Raw genomic sequence first — 22,517 nt, 5'->3', positions numbered from 1 at the left:
TGCTAAGGCAATTGGTATTATTACATATATAATGTGATATAAGCAAATGCTGCTTATTATAAATTTGAAAATAAGATTTTAGCCAATTTGGGAAAATTTCTTCTGAATAATTTTATCAAAAGGCAGTGTTACTGGACCCAGACCTAAACCTAAAAGAACTGTGCATCTGAAAATGAATTTCAATTATACAGTCTATTCAAAGAACTGAAAGATAGGATACTAGGGTATTTTGTGGTAAGATGCTGAAAATCCCAAGGCTATTTTAAGCAAGGTTAATATGCCTCTTTTAAAAATCACCTAAGGAAGAAACACTAAAAATGAGAATTTGTTGCAATATGATAATTTAATTTTTGATATATTTTTCCCCACGGAATAAGACAATAGATATAAAAAGTACATACAAATTATATACATCTTCCTGAAATGACATGGGTGGTATTCACAACTAACTGGTTTTCCACTATGTTTTGTAAAGAGAGATTAATTAGGCAGAGTCCAAAGTGGTGAGTAAGAAAAGCATATAAAATTTATAATAAAAAATCAAATTACCACAGAACTGAGGTCACTCTAATGGAAAAATAAAAAAGAAAAATTAGAAAAATCAGAGTTAAATGTTAAAGAAAAAGAATAACTTTAAAATAAAATGCATTTCTGCATTTTTTAATTCACTAAACAAGACAGCATTAGTAAACAAGAAAGTAAATAGGAAGCAACATAAAGAAATATGACAAATCATTTTTCTAAAAAGGTAAAACTGCTAAGGTTAAATGATAATGGAATAGAGAAGAACACTATGGCTGAATACTCAAAGAGGAGCAATTTGTTAAGGGCACATTTTGGGGCAGAGAGGTATATCTCACACCTTTCTAGTTCTAGAAATTCTTCACCTACATTGTAATTCTTCATAGATGACTTAGGATGGATGTAAACTGTCTTCTACATTCAGAATAGATCACCTTCTCCTAAATTTATCTAATAATGAGATCCTTTTTTTAAAGGTGCATTTTGGGTAATTAGAGTCCCATGGATCCCACTTCACAGAATACTGGGCTAGACCACTTCAAACAATTGAGAATTTATTCTCTTCTTAGATTTCATTGTTAGCATTTTATTTAAAAATATATATTTCTAAAGCTACTTACTTATCAAGGGTAATCTCATCACCTGCTTTATCAAATGCATAGCTGGAAATCATTTTTCACCTATGTTCCCAGAGTGTAAAGTATACTTCATGATTTGGGGGGGTGGAAGGGGCTTCTATTATAGTTATATCATGTCAGTCTCCTTGAGGATGCAAGTTCCTTGAGGAATGGGAAGATGTTCAGTTTATATTTATTTCTCTTCCGTACCTGGAATGGGGCTCTGTACCTAGGGGGTGATCAAATGTTGAATCCAACCTTTTAATCTGACTAGTCTTCTTTGTAAGGCTTTTTTATATCTTAGAAGACTAAAACAAAGCTTTGAATGAACTTGTTTTCCTTTAGATGATTCATGTATTATTAGCATTAATAAAAGCAGCATCAAAAAATTATGTTTGATACAGATGTGGGCCTAATAATAGTAATTGTACAAGAACGATAACACAGAATAATAAGCATCACCTACTGATATTGGTGTGGTTTACTAAACTACAATCTAACTGAAATTCCTAGTTGGGGTCAAGAGAATCTGCCTCTTTCTACCAGCTGAACAGTATTTGTTTGCCCAATAGGTAATATGAACTATCTTAGAGACCCTAAATGCTTTTTGTTCACTCCTGGTTTTTAAAGAGAGATCTATTTTCAAAAGTCGGAATTTACATAAAATTTTTTGACTGAAGTCTGTTGGCAAAGTTTAAAGATTATGTTTACATATAATGTTAACTTTTTCAGTTTTTGCTGCCTTTTTCAAAACAAAATTGTCATTATGATTACAAAAACAGATTATTATATATAAATCAATAAAGACTGTAAGAGAATATGGATTAATGAAAAACCAATTCCTTATTGGTGTCATGGAATTATGGATTTTTAAAATTTCTTTATGGGGAACATGTCACTTCTATAACATTTATGGAATATCTAGCAATTTAAAAAACTATTTGCAAATCACTCTGAATATTTGTATTATAAAACTACTTGAAAAGTATCTTAATGTACTACCACATTTTTAACAAAGAAAACCTAAAATAGCTTAATTTGTGCCTAAAGCCAATTATAAAAGCAAAATCCACCTCTAGTCTTATTTGTTTTTAATTTTCTAATATATTTATTCTGACAGAATAGTTAACATTTTCCTCTTATACTATAAATGAAAGCTATATTCTAGCAAAATAAGAAATTAGACTATTTAAAATTCACAAAGTTCAGTAGCTATAACTAATCAACAGTATGCCATAAATTACAAAAGAAGAGGGAATAAATATGTAGTATCCCAATTCACCTATCTCCCAAAAAGAATTGTCAACTCTTTAAACATCTTGTAATTTCCTTGATGAGGCTGTACCCTCCCATCAAATATGTATGCTCTTAACTGTGTACTTAATACTCCATGTACATTTGTAACCCTGCTTACAATGCTGTCATTCACTGCTCTGACATCCATTCCTTCCAGATTGTACTCCTGTTCCCCTTCTCTTCCATAAAGCTTCTTTGAACTACGCTAAGATCTTGTCCCCAGAGCTCCTGTATCATATCTTTTCATATCATTCTTGTTTCAGACTCAATATATATGATTCTGGGTAGTTATAAGCATTTTTTCCTTTCACCTAATAGGTCTTTGCTGCTTAGGTTCCTTAGCTTTGACATCTTAGAAATCCTAGTTGTAATACAAACTTTTTACTGAGTAAAAATATCTATCAGATTTTCCACCTGACTGCAATTTTCTGATCATCATCAGGTTTTAGAGTAATAGAAATATAATGCTCATTTCAAAATACTGCATGTGGATATCTCTGAATTAATCACTGAGGTAGGAAACACAATTTTGAGGGGAGTCAGAGGGCCATCAAGACATCTGATTTTTCTGCAGCTCTAGAAGCCAAGATAAAATAGAAGTTTGGAAAGGAAATCCAAGCAATAAATTCTTTCTCCTGTGGCAACTTCTATTTTCTTTCTTTTGTTAGGATAGAAGATGGATCATCTTGTATTCTAAAAGTTACTTCTTTCTCCCAAGGAGCTTCTCAAGCCATTTTACCAAACTCAGCAACCTAACTCTGGCTGGCACACTGACTTCCCAGGAAATAGTTTAATGTGCTGTGCGTTTCTTGTCAATATTTTTCCATTTGAATATTACATCTATTTTGAAGAGTTAGATCTACTAATTCAACTTTTGGAATATCCAGAACCACACCATGAACATTCAACAAGTTGTTAAACAGTAACAACCACCATTAAAAGGAATTATAAAGCAAACATTTAAACAAAGGGGATGAAAACCTCACAATTAGAATAAAAATCAAGACATTGATTCCATGTAGGTCAAAAAAGGCAGAGTAAAAGGACCTACAATGAAATGATTCACTTTTAATTTAATTTTATGCCCATTTTCCCCACAAATAATTCATAGTCATAGCAGCAATTTACTTCAACATGATAAGGAATGTAATACATCAGATTTTTAGTCAAATAAGATTTTAATGTTTAATTTGAAATCCCATTAAGTGCTCAACACTTACCTCTGCATTGTAAAATTTGGTTTTCACATCCAGCGGTTTGAGAACCTGGTTAAATAAAACATATCAATCAGGAGATTCTTACCATGTGACCATTTACTAAAAATTTGCTTTAAATCTCAGGGCTTGAATTTGTCAAAGCCATTTTCCAATTTTAATTCTTAAAAGACTTTTCTAATGAGTATGAGATAGTCTTGCCAAAAAAAGTTCCAAATGCATTTTGAAAGGCTACTATCATTTCTTGACTGGGTGATTGTTACGTGGGTGTTTATTCCGTAACATTTGATTAAACTGAACATATATATCTTGTGTATTTTCCTATTTATATAGTATGTAAAAACTGTGTACAAAAAAAGCAATTGAACCGTTTTTCCCCAAAAGGCATGCAAATAAGTGATGCATGCAAATGAGTGATGCAGTAAAACAATGGCATTTTTCCCCCATTAATAGTACTTTTTCTTCTACTTACAGAGAAATGAAAACTATACATATAGCATATTTAGATCTATATTTATATAGATATATGTGGTATTCTTGTCTCTCCACCCATATATACACATGTGTTGAACCACTGGTTTTTAACTATTTTTGATGGACTTTGAAAATCATATATTAATAGAAAATTCTACCTAAAGTTTCAGTGATTCATGGAATCCTTAAGGGAAGGTCCATTCACTCTGAGTCAATAATCTTTCATTTAAATTTCTTTGGAAATTTGATACTATTTACACTCACTTTATCAGAGTTTACCCTTGTCTAGATTCTTATGTTTTGTCAAATCATAAAAATAAGCTTTTTGGGGGGATAAAAACCTTAAAGTTTCATTACCAAAACAATACACTGGCAATCACAATCTCTCTGCTTTTATTTAACTTGATTTAGTCTGACTTTAGATTACTAGTCAGATGAAAAATCCAAAAATATCGAGCAATTTGCTTTGTTTGGAGCTGTTTTCTCTGCAGATCAACAGGAGTAACTGCATACATGGGGGGGGGGAGGGGGGGAGGTACATGAAAATTATTTCCCGCTATCATATTCAATACCTGAAATTTGAAGAATTTCCTAAAATACATTTTTTCTCCACCCTGAGTTGTATAACTCACGGCACACACCAAGCTGAAACAGAAAAACGTCTTAATGATTCTCAATCATTTTCAATTTTATTTCTTAATAATAAATCTAATACACCTGAATTCTACTAACACATTTGGAAAACACATCAATGATGTGGAAGTGTGGGTAAATGAAATTAGAGCAGAAAAAAAATATTCTAGCAGATATGGGTATAACTATATAAACAAGAAAGCTCTGATTAGTAAAATGAGATATAGCACTTTTGGTTCAGAAAGTTGGAACTTTCTCTGAAAAGTGAAATATATTCCAAAATAAATTTCAGAATAACCAAATAGTTGAATGTAAAAAATAAGTTCATATAAAGTAGCAAAAAACATGAATTTTTTTATAAATTCCAGAACAGACTTAACATAAATGCAATGGAAAAGAAATGACTGTTATATAAAATTTTTTAAATTACATATATCAAAAACACTAAAACAATTAAAAAGAAGACCACAAACTAGAATGAATTACTTGTAACAATATGAGATAATGATTAGATAGTAATATACACAAGGTTCTTGTAAGTCAATAAACATCAATATCCCACTCAAATATAAGGAATAGATAGATAAATCACAGTACCATAACTAGCTAACAAAAATGGGAAATGGTCAGTCTCATCAGTACTCAAATTAAAATAAATAGAAGAGTTTTCCATTTATCAAGATTTGGCAAACTGTTAGAACTGATCAGTAAAGTTGCATGATACAAAATCAACATACAAAAATCAGTAGCATTTCTATACACCAACAGCAAACAATCAGAAAAAGAAATCAAGTAAGCAATTCAGTGGCCAGCCATGGTGGCTCACACCTGTAATCCTAGTACTCTGTAAAGCCGAGATGGGAGGATTATTCAAAGTCAGAAATTCTAGACCAGCCTGAGGAAGAGCCAGATCCTGCCTCAACTAAAAATAGAAAAACTAGCCAGGTGGCTTGGTGTACTCCTATAGTCCCAGCTACTCAGGAGGCTGAAGCAAGAGGATCAACTGAGCCCAGGAGTTTGAGGTTGCTGTGAACTAGGTTGATGCCATGGCACTCTAGCCCATAAATTGTGTCTCAAAACAAACAAAAGCAAAAAACATCCTGGGCTCAAGTTTTCCTCCCACCTCAGCTTCCCAAATAGCTAGGACTCACAGGCATGTGCCACTACACCCAGCTAATTATTTTTATTTTTATAGAGATGGGGTCTCACTATGTTGGCCAAGCTAGTCTTGAACTCCAGGCCTCAAGTGATCCTCCTGCCATGGCCTCCCAAAATGCTGGGATTACAGGCATGAGCTACCACACCTGGTCAGATTTGAATTTTATGTCTTCTTAACTAGCTGTTTAATTATACAAGTCTCATTTTCTGTAAAATAAGGATTTTACACATTTATTATCATTTCAAAAAATTCAATTTCAACAAATATTGACCTCTCTCCTCTGCTCAGTCTTGGAGAAATAGCAGACTTCATGGACCTTATACTTTAATGAGGAAGGCAGGCAGATACTCAATAAATAATTTTAAGTATAAAAGACATTTTAAAAATGGTAAGTTGTGGGTGCTACAGGATATCCACAAAGGGGGACTTAATCTTTTCCTTATCTCACCTTCAGCATGACTTCCTCCAAAAGGTTTTCCTAACCTCAGAGATTAGGAAAAGCTTTTTGAGGAAGTCATGCTGAAGGTGAGATAAGGAAAAGTGTTAGTAAACTAAATAAAATGCCATAGGCATTCCTTTGTAAAGGAAGAACACATTTCAAGCCATGGAGTTTGGAGGTAAAAGAAGTCCAATATGACTGTAGTGTAGAGAGGGAAGGAAGGGTGTCAAAGGTGAGAATTACAGTGGTTGGTAAGGATTCAGCTGTGGATAGCTTTGTAAAACATATACAAAGTGAGAACTTCCTGAGGGTAATTAGACTTATACAAGATCACATACTTAATATATCATGAAGCTGAAATTTGAACTCCAGGAAATCTGACTCCAAAGCTCATACCAATTGCAGAATATATATTAACAAGTGTCTACAACAGAGCTAGTCACCAAAATTAACTGATTAAATAATAGCCAATATTATATACTCTAATGGGCACAAAGAAGAGATGCAAAAGTGGTGATGGAAGTGGAGATGAAGAAGAGATAAGTAAGAGATATTCAGCATAACTAATAGGATTCTATGAATTGACTGGATGGGGCTGCTAAAGGAGATGAAAAAGTCTAGAATTACTTCAGATGACTAAAATTTCCCTATTTGCCCCTCAGACTGAATGAAAAATAGAACATTCACATATGTAGGCCAGGAATACAGAATTTGAGATTTTTTTTTCACTGTCTTATTTTGGTTCTGTATTTCTGAGTTCTCAGAGTAGACTGAATATACTCAGTTAAATACAAAACTGAAAAACTGAATTTAAAAATAAATACTATAGGCTGGGCACGGTGGCTCACGCTTGTAATCTTAGCTTTCTGGGAGGCAGAGGCGGGCGGATTGCTCGAGGTCAGGAGTTTGAAACCAGCCTGAGCAAGAGCCAGACCCTGTCTCTACTATAAATAGAAAGAAATTAATTGGCCAACTAATACATATAGAAAAAATTAGCCGGGCATGGTGGCACATGCCTGTAGTCCCAGCAACTTGGGAGGCTGAGGCAGGAGGATTGCTTGAGCCCAGGAGTTTGAGGTTGCTGTGAGCTAGGCTAATGCCACGGCACTCACTCTAGCCTAGGCAACAAAGCGAGACTCTGTCTCAAAAAAAAAAAAATAAAGAAATAAAACAAATACTATGAACAGTAATTGCTAATATTGAAAAATATGATAAATGTACTTTTAGACAGATTACTACCTGGGTTTTATCACATTTTTTTTTTTTTTTTTTTTTTTGAGACAGAGTCTCACTTTTGTTGCCCTGGCTAGAGTGAGTGCCATGGTGTCAGCCTGGCTCACAGCAACCTCAAACTCCTGGGTTCAAGCGATCCTCCTACCTCAGCCTCCCAAGTAGCTGGGACTACAGGCATGCACCACCATGCCCGGCTAATTTTTTGTATATATATATTTTTAGTTGGTCAATTAATTTCTTTCTATTTTTAGTAGAGATGGGGTCTCGCTCAGGATGGTTTCGAACTCCCAACCTCGAGCAATCCGCCCGCCTCGGCTTCCCAGAGTGCTAGGATTACAGGTGTGAGCCACCGCGCCCAGCACTACCTGGGTTTTAAATATCTATATGGTTTATCATTTTTTAGAGAAGACTGTACATGTAAAAATGGAACTAGAGATAAATGATGATAAATTACTTTTTCTTCCTACAAAACAGGCATTTTGTTTTTAAAGTTTGTTTCTAGAAAGCATGTAAAGATGAAACATAACATTTCTTTTGAAGTAGGTTCTTAGGCTTTATGGTAAATGAAAAGAGAGCAACAATTTCAAATAAAGGAATATAGAAATAAAAGCCTTTGAGAACTAGTAAAATTAATCCTTACATGTGTGTTCCAATTTCCTTTACTTCATGGTGTATGACATCATCAATACAACAATCAGGTTTAAGTTCAGCCACTGCAGCATTGGAGGCTGAAAGATTTAAACGCTGAGAACTTGTCTGAAGATCAGCCTTGAAAGAAAGAGGTAAAAAAAAAAAAAAAATCCAAATGAGACGTATTACCTATAGGGTGAGTGTGGATGGCTATAGACAGAAAGAATAGGAGAATAGGAACAAGGAAGGAGGGATGAAGAGGGAGCAACACTTCTCTGTGTAAATCTTTCTTTATAACTCTGATACTTGAAAAAACCATGGCAAAAGTATACACACACACCCCAAAAATAAAGAATAAAATCAAGGAGGAAGGAACATCCAAAATGGAAAACAAACAGTAACAAACAAACCTAACCATATTGCAAACGAAGAATAGAACCACAGTAAAGGAAAGGGAAGGGGGAAAAAAAGAACTAACCTAAGTAAGTTTGGAAAACAAAAACCTTGACTGTAGTCTAAGGCTAAAGATAAAAAGAATGGCACACAAACGTACCCTAGCTAGTACACGTGTTTTTTCCACAGGGGTATGGGGTAGCAATCCTGAAACTATTTTATGTGTATACTAGGAGTAAACAAAACAATAAATATATTATGGATAACAAGAAATAGGTTTCTTAATTTCAGAGAAAAAAAGGTACAAATAAGGAAAGGTGGAAGGCTGCAATGAAGCTTTTGGTGTTGAACTGGGAGATGAGGCACTAGTATGAACATATGTTTTGTAAATATATATAAACAAATGGACAAAAGTCCATATATACAGATGGACTTTACCAAAACAAATAGATAGATGTATATGCATGTGTTAGTATATAGCACTAAAAGATAAATAATCATTTAAAACAATAAAGTTAGATGTTAGAGAACAATTGATTTGTATAAGAACTAAAGAACACTGAAGTTACCAACTAAGAAAGTACTACTTGGGTTCCCATATTTTCTTTATTCTCCTACACATCTAGCTGGATTGCGGAGGGAGGGAGGGAGGGAGGGAGGGAGGGAGGGAGGGAGGGAGGGAGGGAGGAAGGAAGGAAGGAAGGAAGGAAGGAAGGAAGGAAGGAAGGAAGGAAGGAAGGAAGGAAGGAAGGAAGGAAGGACGGACGGAAGGAAGGAAGGACGGACGGAAGGACGGACGGACTACCTTCTCTAAGGTAGCACATTTGCCCCACCCAGTTACTATTATATTCCCCTTTTTATTTCCTTTTGAACATTTATCACGCTAACTTGTAGTCAATAGCACCCTCCCTTATCTCAGTTACTTTACATTACATTTAACTTTTACTTCCTTTGTAACATTTATCACAATCTATAATTACCTTATTTAGGATTTTGTTTACCTGTTTTTTTCTGTCTCCCCTACCAGAAATGTATATGGAGGCAGGAACCTCTTGTCTTCTCTTGCTCACCACTATAGCACGGTGCCTGGCACATAGTAGGCAATTAATAAATATTTGTTGAATACTGAATGAATGAAGTTATGATAAAACTTCAAGGCAAATGTCAAGTAAAAAGCAAAGATCACCTTAGGTCATGGGGATTAATAGAGGTTTTTACATAAGAGGTAAGATTCCTTCTTTGAAGTTTTGTTTCTTTTAAAAAACAGTTCTGCAGTTAATTCTAATCTAACATTCTTAATGCTAGGCACCTAAAGTAGGATATTTATTAGAGCTGTCTCTTTTGTTACTATATTCAGTTTTACAATCATAGTAGCTGACATTTATTGGGTACCTACTATGTGCAAGGCCCTGTTTTAAGCACATTACTCATTTAATCCCCATAATCCTGAAGTAGGTAGTAGTATTATCCCTATTTTCCAGACAGTGAAACTAAGGCAAAGAAAAGTAACAACTTTCTAAAGTCTATACAACTAATAAGTAATGAAGCTGAGATTCAAAGTTTCTTAAATATTTTTGAAATTAGAGAACGGGGTGGGGGTGGAAGAAGAAATATACTAGTTTTCTGTCCAATATGTTTTCCTATGTGTCATTTTAAACATAACTGCAGTTTTTGGATGAGTAGGATTTGAATAGGCAGAGAGGAAAGAAGGGAGGGGGAATCATTCCAAATGAGTTGAACAAAGCCAGCGAAACGTGTGAAAGCTCAAGATGTCTTCAGAGGCCATCAAGAATTATAGTTAAGGGCCAGGCACAGTGGCTCACACCTGTAACACCAGCACTTTGGGAGGCTGAGGTGGAAGGATCACTTGGGCTCAGGAGTCCAAGACCAGCTTGGGCAACATAGTGAGATCCCATTTCTACAAAAAGTAAAAATATTAGCTGGGCATGGTGGTGCATGCCTATAGTCCCAGTTATTTGAGAGGCTGAGGCAAGAAGACTGAGCCCAGGCATTCAAGGTTGCAGTGAACTATGATTGTGCCACTCCACTCCAGCCTGGCAACACAGTAAAGACCCTGTCTCTTAAAAAAGAAAAGAGTTAGGCCCAGTGCAGTAGCTCATGCCTGTAATCCTAGCACTCTGGGAGGCCAAGGCGGGAGGATCGCTCAAGGTCAGGAGCGATCCTCCTGACCTGATCGCTCAAGGAGTTCCAAACCAGCCTGAGCAAGAGCAAGACTCTGTCTCTACTATAAATAGAAGGAAATTAATTGGCCAACTAAAAATATACAGAAAAAATTAGCCGGGCATGGTGGCACATGCCTGTAGTCCCAGCTATTCGGGAGGCTGAGGTAGAAGGATTGCTTGAGCCCAGGAGTTTGAGGTTGCTGTGAGCTAGGCTGACGCCATGCACTGTAGCCAGGGCAACAGTGAGACTCTGACTCAAAAAAAGAAAGAAAGAAAGAAAGAGAGAGAGAGAGAGAGAGAGAGAGAGAGAGAGAGAGAGAGAGAGAGAGAGAGAGAGAGAAGAGAGTTATAGTTAAGAGGTTCAAGGGCTTCATGTTTACACACAGGGAGAAAATATCTAAAAACATCTAGAATAAGCTTCAAGAGAATAATGAAGTATTGTCTGTTTTGTTGCCTGCTATAACCCTAGTATCTAGAATCATGTCTGGCATATATATTTGTTGAATGAATGAATGAATGACTAGTTTAGACCAGTGGTTCTCAGAGTATGGTTCTCAAACCAATAGAATAAGTACTACCTGGGAACATGTTAGCAGAGTAAGTTCTTGGGCACCATTCTAGATCAAATGAAGCAGAAACTCTGGGGATGGGGCTGAGAAATCAGTGTTTTAACAAGCCTCCCAGATGATTTTGATGCCTTCTAAACTTTAAGAACCATTGGTATAGACCATAAAAGTTATTTACTATTTTTATTTATAGCACAGCAATTATACTGTTTTTGTTTATAGAGCACTTTCTTTTTGGTAGCACGCTAAGGTTTTCAGACTTACTGCTGAGATTTTTTTAAATTAAAAAACATACAAAAAACTTATGGTTTCCAGTTAAACATGATAGATTACATAAGAATTTGTATTCTCAAAGACAATACTAAGATGATAGTGAAGGAATAACAAAAAGCTCAAATTCACAATATCTTTTCCAAAATTCAAAGAGGTATAAAAAAGTAAAGTTTTGATGGCAGAATTCTGGGTAGCTGAAGTATAATGTGAATCTCCCAAGATAACCTCAGAAAAATAAAAATAAAACAAATCCAACTATACAAAACCTTGCATTAATATAAGGCAGCAAATGTCCAAACTTAAAATTATAGGTGAGCAGACAATACCAGATTCATGCTCTTGTCATATCTCTTGTAAAGAAATTTAGGAAAAAATGAGCTGAAGTGAGAAGAGGTGAGTAGTGCCAGACCTAAGAATGATCTAAGCCATTGACAGAAAGACAAAGTCCATCCCAAGTGTGAAAATACTTAGAAAGTCTATTACTAGAAGTTGAAAGCACAGTATACAAGAAAGGGACTTAACAATATGTTCGATTGTGAAGAGGCAATCTTGTAAGGAGAAGAGAGAAAGACAGGCCCCTTTTGGAAACCGCAATAATGAGGAAAAGAAGGAAGAGGGAAAAATTTATGATGCTACACTTCAAAAGAAAAGAGAAAAACTGAAGATCATATACCCTTTCTTCCTCCACTACTTTTCCTGCTCCCCAAAAGCCACCCAGTGAAAAAAACCCATACTTTGTTCACACTGCCAAAACACCCCAAGCTTCATTTCACAGACTGCAAAGCTACCAACAATCTTCATTTATATAAAAACACTATGAGAAAAAACTATAAAATACTATAAAACTCAGAAGAGAAATTAGAAGAAAAGATGAAAATCTTATCAGAAATGAAGACTCAATTACAAGGCGTCCAAGGAAAAATAAATTTGAATCAAAATTTACTAAGGGACACTAAGGGAAAGCAGGCAAAGTAGATTTAATTTACATGTAACTGGAGTTTGCAAAATGATGAACAAAATAATGGAATAGAACTATAATATTAAACATAAGATCCATGAAAACTTTCTGGGAAACAAAAGATCTGAATCTACATATTAAAAGGAGCCATTTGGTATCAGGAAAATCACAACCAAAGACCAACTCTGAAAATTACAGAAACAATCCCCAAGGCCTCCAGGAAAAATTATCAAAAAATGTATAAGGCAAGAGAATTAGACGCATTAATCCTCTCAGTCTCTACTAAAAATAGAAAAATTAGCAGGGACAGTGGCCCACACCTCTAGTCCCAGCTACTCAGGAGGCTGAGGCAGGAGGATTGCTTGAGCTAAGTCTGAGGTTGCACTGAGGTATGACAATGACACTGCACTCCGGCCTGGGTGACAGAGTGAGACTCTGTCTCAACAAAACAAAAAAACCAAAAAGAAAAGAAAATGAAAAGTGTTTTTGTGTTTAGTATTTTTTATACCTTTAGGCATTCATTAATACTTGTTAATTAAAAATTCTTGTATCAAACATGCACTTAATGAAGTACCAAAAACATAATATAAATAGAAAAACTTTTTTAAATAAAAAATACCCCAAACAAGAATGTTACTTACTTTTACCAATATATCTTTTACAACTTGATTGCTATCATTATGAACACTGATATAACTGGAAAAGGTCTCTCCCAAAAATATATTCCTGTGAAATAAAATAAGTTTTTAGGTAGAAATCCATTCAGTATCATAAATATTGTGTTCGAGTATCACCAAGAATTTTAAATGGAGGAAAGATTACTAAAGGATACAGATCAGGTAGAATACTGCTTTAACATTCTTTTGTTTACAACAGCCTGCTCATTCATTACCTAGTAACAATTCAAAATATAAATGTCATGTATAAGACATGCTATATCTTGGCCCTCAACTGTTGCAAAAAATGCCAGTCCCCCTAGATATAACAGTCACTAAAATCGGATCCATGCTAACAGCCTTAAGATTTGTATCTGAATAGGTTAGAAAAAGCCAAGTTTCAATTTTTGAAATAACTTATGCCCTGAATCAAGAAGAGACCCACGTTATTGATCTTGGAGTATTTTTAATCTGTCTGTCTGTCTTTATATAAATTTTTTGAGACAGAATCTTGCTCTGTCACCCCAGGTAGAGTGCAGTGGCATCAGTCTAGCTCACAGCAACTTCAATCTCCTGGGCTCAAGCAATCCTCCTGCGTCAGCCTCCCAAGAAGCTGGGACTACAGTCTTGTGCTATGATTCCTGGCTAATGTTTCTATTTTTAATAGAGATAAGGTCTCACTCTTGCTCAGGCTGGTCTCCAACTCCTGAGCTCAAGCAATCCTGCCCTCTTAGCCTCCCAAAGTGCTAGGGTTATAGGCGTGAGCCACCACATCCAGACTATTAATTTATTTCCTAAATTATTCTAATAAAAGTGACCAATGGCTTTACTTTATATAGTTTTATACTTTTTACATAAATATATTTCCAGGTTTTCCAAGATACTAGTCAATGTCTTTACATTTTGTAAACCTTTTTTAAAAAACCTGAAAAATTCCTTTTGTCTCAAATTGTCTCAGTTGCGAACTGAAAGAGTGCATTGCAAGTTTGAGAGTGGAACCAGCAGCTTCTACATTATTAATAATCTGGAATAAAAGAATAACTAAGAACAAGACAAGAAATTTAAAAATTTAGAGCTCCTGATTAGCTCATGAGTCTGATAACTCATGTTGGGAGAGGGCTATAAAGCTGAATAAAAAAGCTGCTTCTGAAAAAGACTTTTAGATTAAATTAGTTAAAAGGAATATATGGCCTGTAATCCTAGCACTCTGGGAGGTTGAGGTGGGCGGATTGCTTGGGGTCAGGAGTTTGAAACCAGTCTGAGCAAGAGCGAGACCCCATCTCTACTATAAATAGAAAGAAATTAATTGGCCAACTAATATATATATAGAAAAAATTAGCCGGGCATGGTGGCGCATGCCTGTAGTCCCAGCTACTTGGGAGGCTGACGCAGTAGGATTGCTTGAGCCCAGGAGTCTGAGGTTGCTGTGAACTAGGCTGACACCACGGCACTCACTCTAGCTTGGGCAACAAAGTGAGACTCTGTCTCAAAAAAAAAAAAGGAATATATGGCCATTAAAAAATATAATGAGATCTAAAGAAGAAAGCTAAAATCCTATCATCATAGGAATCACTATTAACATTTTATTTTGGTATGTGTATTTTTTAATAAAAGAAAGGCAAAATCACATGGTATAATTTTTATAACCTTTGCCACTCAAATGAATCATGAGCATTTTCCCATTACATAGTTATTTTTTGAAAACATGATTCATAATGGCTTTAATGTATTGTTGCATTTCTTACGTGAATGTATCATACTTACCCAAAATTTTGTGGTAAAGTCAACATTTCTCCCAACATTAAAATTTCTGCACCATTTACAGTTGAAGGATCATCTCTCATCAGTTGGTTAAAGAGATCTCCTGCAGCAAAAGAAAAACATACAATTCTAACATCTCTCGTTAAATAAATTTTACTTATATAAAACAATAGCTGGGGGAGATATTTTAAAAAATAATATCTTGACAAAAATTATATTTAAAAAATCCAATCTAGATTTTACTAGAAGACATGTCAGAAAATTCTGATTTCACAGAGAATGCACACTTTAAAAACAAAGAAAAATGTAGGTCATGAGATATAAAATATACTATAGAAAATTCCAATAATTTTAAATACAGGGAATGCTAATATATTCATTAATGGAACATTTGAAGATAAAGGCAATTTTAAGTGTATCTTTACTTAAACTAAGTACAGTTTTATGTTGCCATAGGATAGCAACAGGATTTTGACTTATAGATTTTAAGTAAGGCCTGTTACTCAGATAGTCACCATTTACATGGTACAAAAATAGGTGACAAAGAATCTAGCAAAGGGTTAGCATAGCTTGCTTTATTACAAGGTAACGTAGGCAACCCATGTTTCAACTTTTCCCCAAGTGCAAACAGAGTAAAGCATATGCCATACCAGGTAAGTCTTTCTCTTCACATGTTACTGGAATATTGGTGAATAAAGTAGGCTTAGTCAGCCGCATCACTGTAGATTAAGAAAGCAAAAAACAAAACAAAGCATTAATATTGCTTAGGGCTAATAGTCTCAAGTCCAGAATATCTATCAACTTTATACTAATATAAAATATAAATGCTTCCTACGCTATTAAATACTTCCTAAGATTATCACACATCAGTGCTTTATTAAAAATGTTAGTATGTAACAGAAAGAATTTTCTATATGAGAAAAGAGATAATTATGCTTTTATTGACAACCTATGAATTATAAAAGTAATGCAAATATAATACACATTCATTATAGAAAAGCTGGAAAATAAAATAATTTTAAAGCTTAAGGAATCTTAGGAGTACAAGGCTTTAAAAAAATTCTGAGTTTTCCCAAATTTTCTTCTAGAATTCTTATAGTTTTATGCCTTAGGTTTAAGTCTATTATCCACCGTGAGTTGATTTTTGTGAGAGGTGAAAGGTATGGATCCTATTTCAGTCTTCCAAATGTGGTATCCAATTTTTCCAGCACCATTTATTGAATACAGATTCTTTTCCCTAGTATGTTTTTGTCTGGGTTGTCAAACATTAGATGGCTATATGAGGATGGTTTTGTATATGGGTTCTCAGTTCTGTTCCATTGGTCTATGTTCTTGTGCCTGTACAATGCTGTTTTAGTTACAATAGCCTTGTAGTAAAGCTTGAAGTCTGGTAAATTGATGCCTCCCATCTTGTTCTTTTTGCTTCAGATTGCTTTTGCTATAGAGTGTCTTCTCTGGTTCCATATGAAGTGTAGAATTAGTTTTTCTAGATCTATGAAAAATGATGTTGGTATTTTAACAGGGATTGCATTGACTCTGTAGATCACTTTGGGTAGTATAGGCATTTTAACAATGTTGATTCTGCTGACCCAAGAGCATGGTATGGTTTTCCACTTATTAATGTCCTGTGCTATTTTCTTCCTCAGTGCTTCATAGTTCTCCCTATAGAGGTCTTTTATCTCCTTAGTCATATATATTCCCAAGTATTTTATTTTCTTTGTTGCTATTGTGAAGGGTATTGAGTCTTTGATTTGGTTCTCAGTTTGACTGTTGTTGGTATATAGGAATGCTACTGATTTCTGTACATTGATTTTGTAACCCAAGACTTTGCTGAATTTATCAATTCTAGTAGTCTCATGGTAGAATCTTTAGGGTTTTCTAGATATAAGATCATATCATCAGTAAAGAGCAATAGTTTGATCTCTTCTGTCCCCAATTGGATGCCCTTGATTTCCTTCTCTTGTCTTGTTGCTCTGGCTATAGCTTCTAGCACTATGTTGAATAGAAGGGGTGATAGAGGGCAACTTTGTCTGGTTCCAGTTCTAAATGGGAATGCTTTCAATTTATCCCCACTTTTAGTATAATGTTGGTCTAGGCAAAGAATTTATGAAGAAGATCCCAAAGGCAATCACAGCAACACCGAAAATAAAATAAATAAATGGGACCTGATCAAATTAAAAAGCTTCGCATAGCCAAGGAAAGTATCACAAGAACAGAGAACCTACAAAATGGGAGAAAATATTTGCATGTTACATATCTGATAAAAGGCTGATAACTAGATCTATATAGAACTCAGGAAAATCAGCAAGAAAAGAAATCAAACAACCCTATGAAAAAGTGAACAGAAAATTTTTAAAAGAAGATAGACTAATGGCTAAAAAACAAGAAAAAAATGCTCAACATCTCTAATCATCAGGGAAATGCAAATCAAAACCACAATGAGATATCACTCAACTCCCGTGAGAATGGCCTTTATCAAAAAGCCCCAAAACAATAAAAGTTGGCATGGATGTGGAGAGATAGGAACACTCACACATTGCTGGTGGGACTGCAAACTAGTACAACTTCTGTGGAAACTAATACCTCAAAGAGAATACAAGTAGATACCTCAGAGATACAAGTAGAACTACCATTGATCCAGCAATCCCATTACTGGGCATCTACCCAAAAGAACAATAGACATTCTCTAAAAAAGATATCTGCACTATGTTTATAGCAGCACAATTCACAATTGCAAAGATGTGGAGACCCAAGTGCTCATCAATACATGAGTGGATTAATAAAATGTAGTATATGTATACTATGGAGTTATACTCAGTCACAAAAAACAATGTTGCTATAGCATCTCTTGTATTATCTTGGATAGAGCTGGAACCCATTCTACTAAGTGAAGTATCACAAGAATGGAAAAACAAGCACCACATGTACTCACCATCAAATTAGTATTCATTCATCGACACTTAAGTATATATATAGTAATAACATTTATTGGGTGTTGGGCAGATGGGAGGGGGGTGTAGGGGATGGGTATATGCACACCTAATGGGCGTGGTATGCACTGCCTGGGGGATAGACATGATTGAAGCTCTGTCTCGGGTGGGGTAAAAGCAATATACATAACCTAAATATTTGTACCCCTGTAATATGCTAAAATAAAAATCCTGAGTGACTTCACTATAAACAATATGAACAAAATATTAACCAATTTCAGCCTGGTAGGGAAACAAGTTTAAATGCATCATTTTGAATATGAAACAATCATTTTATGCCAAAAGGATCTTTATGAGTTTTATCTCTCAATTATAATCACTGGTCACTGGAAGCTCAATATGTACCTCTTTAAGTAATATTAATTCTGTGTAGAAATTATAAAAATATCAGTTAATATATAGGTTTATAGAATGCCAACCAAAACTAAGATTTGTGTTTGCAACATGACAGAAACTGTCTAAATTTTATCTAGAAAAACAAATGAAAATAAGCTAAGGAAATTAATGGGAAAAAATGAGGAAGAACTAGATGTAATATATATTAAAATATTTTTTAAGTTCATAATCAACTTATTGGCTTATTAATATAAGACCATACAGACACATCAGTTAGTTTCTTTTCCTTATTTTAAAAAAACAATGCCAGCTGGCCTGGTGGCTCATGCCTTGTAATCCTAGCACTCTGAGAGGCCGAGGTGGGAGGACTGCTCAGAGTCAGGAGTTCGAAACCAGCCTGAGCAAGAGTGAAATCCTGTCTCTACTATAAATAGAAATAAATTGGCCAACTAAAAATATATAGAAAAAATTAGCCGGGCATGGTGGTGCATGCCTGTAGTACCAGCTACTTGGGAGGCTGAGGCAGCAAGATTGCTTAAGTCCAGGAGTTTGAGATTGCTGTGAGGTAGGTTGATGCCATGGCACTCTAACCCAGACAACAGACTGAGACTCTGTCTCAATAAAACCCCAAAAAACAAAAACAATGCCGCGAAAGAAATCTGCATAAAAGAGAATTATTGTTCATTATTAAGACAACTGGTTAGCTATCTGGGAAAAAGAAAATTTAACTTACAAATTCATTTTAAATATAAAATAAATTGCATATATTCAAATAGACAAAAATTAAGGTACAGAAAACTAGAAAAAGTGAAAGTAAATATTTATTAAATCTAGTGTATTGAGGATAGGACATTCTAATTATTTTTAAATATCTTTTTCAATTATTTCTAAAAACTATCATGTGATCACATCAAAATAAATACAAAAACATAAAATTAAAAATCATATAAGCTTGTAAAATTTTTTAGAAAACAAATCACGGATGGCTATTTATGTTCTATTAAAAGTATTCATTCAAATCAAAACCAAAAAAATTTAAAGACTACAGACCTAAATGTCAATTCATAATATGTGGGATTTACTAGCATTATAAAGATCTACCACATAACCACTAATTAGCTACAATGTTCATATTAAATTTAGTGCCTTGTTCCTTCTGGTCTCAGCTTAAATGTCACCTTTTTCACAAAAGAAATAACAGGTGACTGTTTCTTTCACAGTACCTTATATTTATCATGAACTGTATTTATTTATTATTCATAGCACTCCTTTCCAAACTCCATGAGGTCTGGGCTCTTATGTACCACATTCAGTTTTGTACATAGTATATTTTGGTACATAGTATATTCTACAGATCTTTGCTGAACGAAAGAATTAGCACTTCACTGAAGTCCTCAACTAACTGGCATTATTTTGAACATGTTAAGTTTCAGGAACTGAAGTCACTAACCAACTTGTTATATTAAGTAGCTAGCTTTTGAAATGGTTAACAAATGCTAATCTTAAAATTTCTTCAGTCACTCTGTACAACCAGTATTTACGAGTGTTTGCTAGTGCCAGGCATTATGCTAAACATTTTACAAGTATTAACACATTTAATTCTCATGATTACTCTACAAGATTGGTATTATTATCCCTATTATACAGACAGACACTAACACTGCCTGGAAGGGGTAATTTTACAAAGGATTATACAGCAGATAAGTAACAGAATGTAGATTTGAGTCTATTATCTGTTAAATAATTCTCTATAATAATTAATGTATAATTATTAATATACTAATTATAAGCCCAAGGTCATAAACTTGGAATGTCATGCCTTGTCAGAAACATTCCATGGGTATTCAAAGTAGGACTCTAGTAAACAGAGTACTAACCAGATATAGGGGTGAATTGGTTGGAGAGGTGTTTCCAACCTTCACTTTTATTTTTACCTAGGAAAACAGATTAAAATTACTAAAAGCAGAACCTGAAGGAGATAAAAAGGCACCCTGAAAGTGATATACAGGAGGTAGTTTCTGTCAAATCAAATATCTAAGACCCTAAGCTCACTTTTATTAATAAAACCAATTGATGTTTTCTACTTCTTCCCCATTATCTTTTTAACTTTAGAAATAACCAATCTAAAAAAAAAAAAAAAAAAGAGGAAATACACTCTCAAGGGAAGCCTGAAATACTTTTTTAAAAGTGTCCTTAGATTCACTCAAATGTGTAGCCAAATTATTTGTCTATTATAGGCTTAAACTTCTATTAGGTACAAAGTCCTGTAAAGCTTAGTTTTTCCTGACTCATATGATTTAGTAGGGGATGAGATGGTGGGAGATGGGTAAGGAACAATTCTCCATTAAAAAGATCCCAAATTGGCATTAAAAGTACTTATTTTCTTCATATTTTCAAAAATGGGTAAAAATCAACGGATGGGGAAACAGTTGGTAGGAAATGCTACCATCTTGTGAACTTAAAAGAAAATTACTATAAAACAGACACTTAACCACAAAGAGAGAAAGTCATTAGTGACATACAATCTCATTCCTTGAACTTTTAAATCAACTAAGGTTTCACTGTAGTTGTCTAGATGATAATCCAAAATATGCCAATATGTAATACAAGTTTAAAACTTAGTATTTCCTGTCTTATAATGAATTAATGGGCCTCAAATTAAACATACTGTTAGCTTGAAAATAGCTAATACTTATAAAAAAAAGGTTAAAAAAACTGGCAGAGAAACTATAAAAAATGCTGGGTATTAAATAATTTTGTCCTAACTGTTAAAAAAGTTGATCAAAATGTTACCCATGTCAGCTTCCTAAATTAAAAGGAAAAAATATGTGATATTTAGTCAAGTGCATTGCATACATTGCAATTACTACCATGTGTAAAGACACTATCAGTGAAAATCACAAAACATACATATTTCATTTATGAAATTTTGATTCAAAATCTTATTTAAAAATGTTTATAAATCTTCAGCAAATTAAGACAAAAGATAGGCCAGAGGTCATAAACTAGTGAACTTGACTAAGTTCAACTTGAAATAACACTTTTGTTGGTTATAATATTAAGATATTAGGTAGAATCTTCCTCAGGTTCAGAGTCCTTGCATATTGTACAGCCTTACTTGTCTAGCCCCTGAAAGCATTTAAGTTTGTAAACCTGGGATTAATTTTGGCATTTTGAGCAGATTAAGTCAAAGTAAATCATTACACAGAAACTCATTTTTGGAAATTTATCAAAAAGTGGTCTTTAAGTTTATTTTATAAATTGACAAATGAAGTTAGATTCATCTAGGATCAGGACAAAAGTAAAAAATAAAATTTGGATGCCCTCCACATCTTAGCTTTTCCCTTTGAATCTGACTTAACACTTACTTGAAGGTAGACAGCTCATTAGGGAAAAATAAAGTTATAGTACTGCTGCTATTTTCCTAAAGAATAAATGCTTATGGCATTTTACCAAATGCCCTCACAGATTTACCTTCCTATAGGCTTCTTTTCCTCAATTTATTTCCATGTCTATGACTTAAGAGAGGGACCCAGAAATACTGCTGGGCCTTACTATTAGCTAGTGCTAGAATCATCAGGCCTAAGATTTAAATACTCTAAAAAGACTTCAAAGAAATGATAGTCGGTTTTAAATTCTTAGGCCTTGATTATGTGAGTACTGTCTAGGTAGATGAAAAATGACTCTTCTATTAAGATTATGGCACAATTTGAAGTAAAACTCCATCTTGAATTTCCCATTTAGGAATTTCATTGCTTTTCAGAGGGGTGGAAGCAATTTATATTAAATTGGAAAAATTTAAATATGCCACATATGAAAACAAAGAAGCTCTTTTTTTTTGAGATAGAGTCTCACTCTGTTGCCCTGGCTAGAGTGCCATGGCATCAGCCTAGCTCACAGCAACCTTAAACTTCTTGGCTCAAGTGATCCTTCTGCCCCAGCCTCCTGAGTAGCTGGGACTACAGGCATGCATCACTGTGCCCAGATAATTTTTTCTATATATTTTTAGTTGGCCAATTAATTTCTTTCTATTTTTTAGTAGAGACGGGGTCTCGCTCTTGCTCAGGCTGGTTTCGAACTCCTGACCTTGAGTGATCCTCCCACCTCAGCCTCCCAGAGTGCTAGGATTACAGGCATGAGCCACTGCGCCTGGCCCAAAAAATCTCTTTTTAACCTGTGAATCT

General features: G+C 34.4%; 1 protein-coding gene across 4 annotated transcripts in view; it reads right to left on the bottom strand.

The window, feature by feature from the left end:
* The window catches only part of TRAPPC13 (trafficking protein particle complex subunit 13), a 36,821-nt gene that overhangs the window by 8,118 nt on the left and 6,186 nt on the right, over positions 1 to 22,517 (bottom strand). For 2 of the 4 annotated variants that reach the window (XM_012784087.3, XM_020289993.2), the window contains exons 2-8: positions 15,658 to 15,726; positions 15,011 to 15,110; positions 13,232 to 13,316; positions 8,228 to 8,355; positions 4,696 to 4,768; positions 3,656 to 3,700; positions 550 to 567 (exon numbers count right to left, since the gene is read on the bottom strand). In XM_012784087.3, the coding sequence (XP_012639541.1) occupies positions 550 to 567; positions 3,656 to 3,700; positions 4,696 to 4,768; positions 8,228 to 8,355; positions 13,232 to 13,316; positions 15,011 to 15,110; positions 15,658 to 15,726 (518 nt within the window). The remainder of the gene's footprint in view (positions 1 to 549; positions 568 to 3,655; positions 3,701 to 4,695; positions 4,769 to 8,227; positions 8,356 to 13,231; positions 13,317 to 15,010; positions 15,111 to 15,657; positions 15,727 to 22,517) is intronic. The other 2 variants (XM_012784088.2, XM_020289994.2) reach the window with 1 other exon arrangement.

The sequence above is a fragment of the Microcebus murinus genome, chromosome 11 (genome assembly GCF_040939455.1).
Source record: "Microcebus murinus isolate Inina chromosome 11, M.murinus_Inina_mat1.0, whole genome shotgun sequence".
In the NCBI taxonomy this organism is placed as follows: Eukaryota; Metazoa; Chordata; class Mammalia; order Primates; family Cheirogaleidae; genus Microcebus; species Microcebus murinus.
This window is presented reverse-complemented; position numbering and strand designations above follow the sequence as displayed.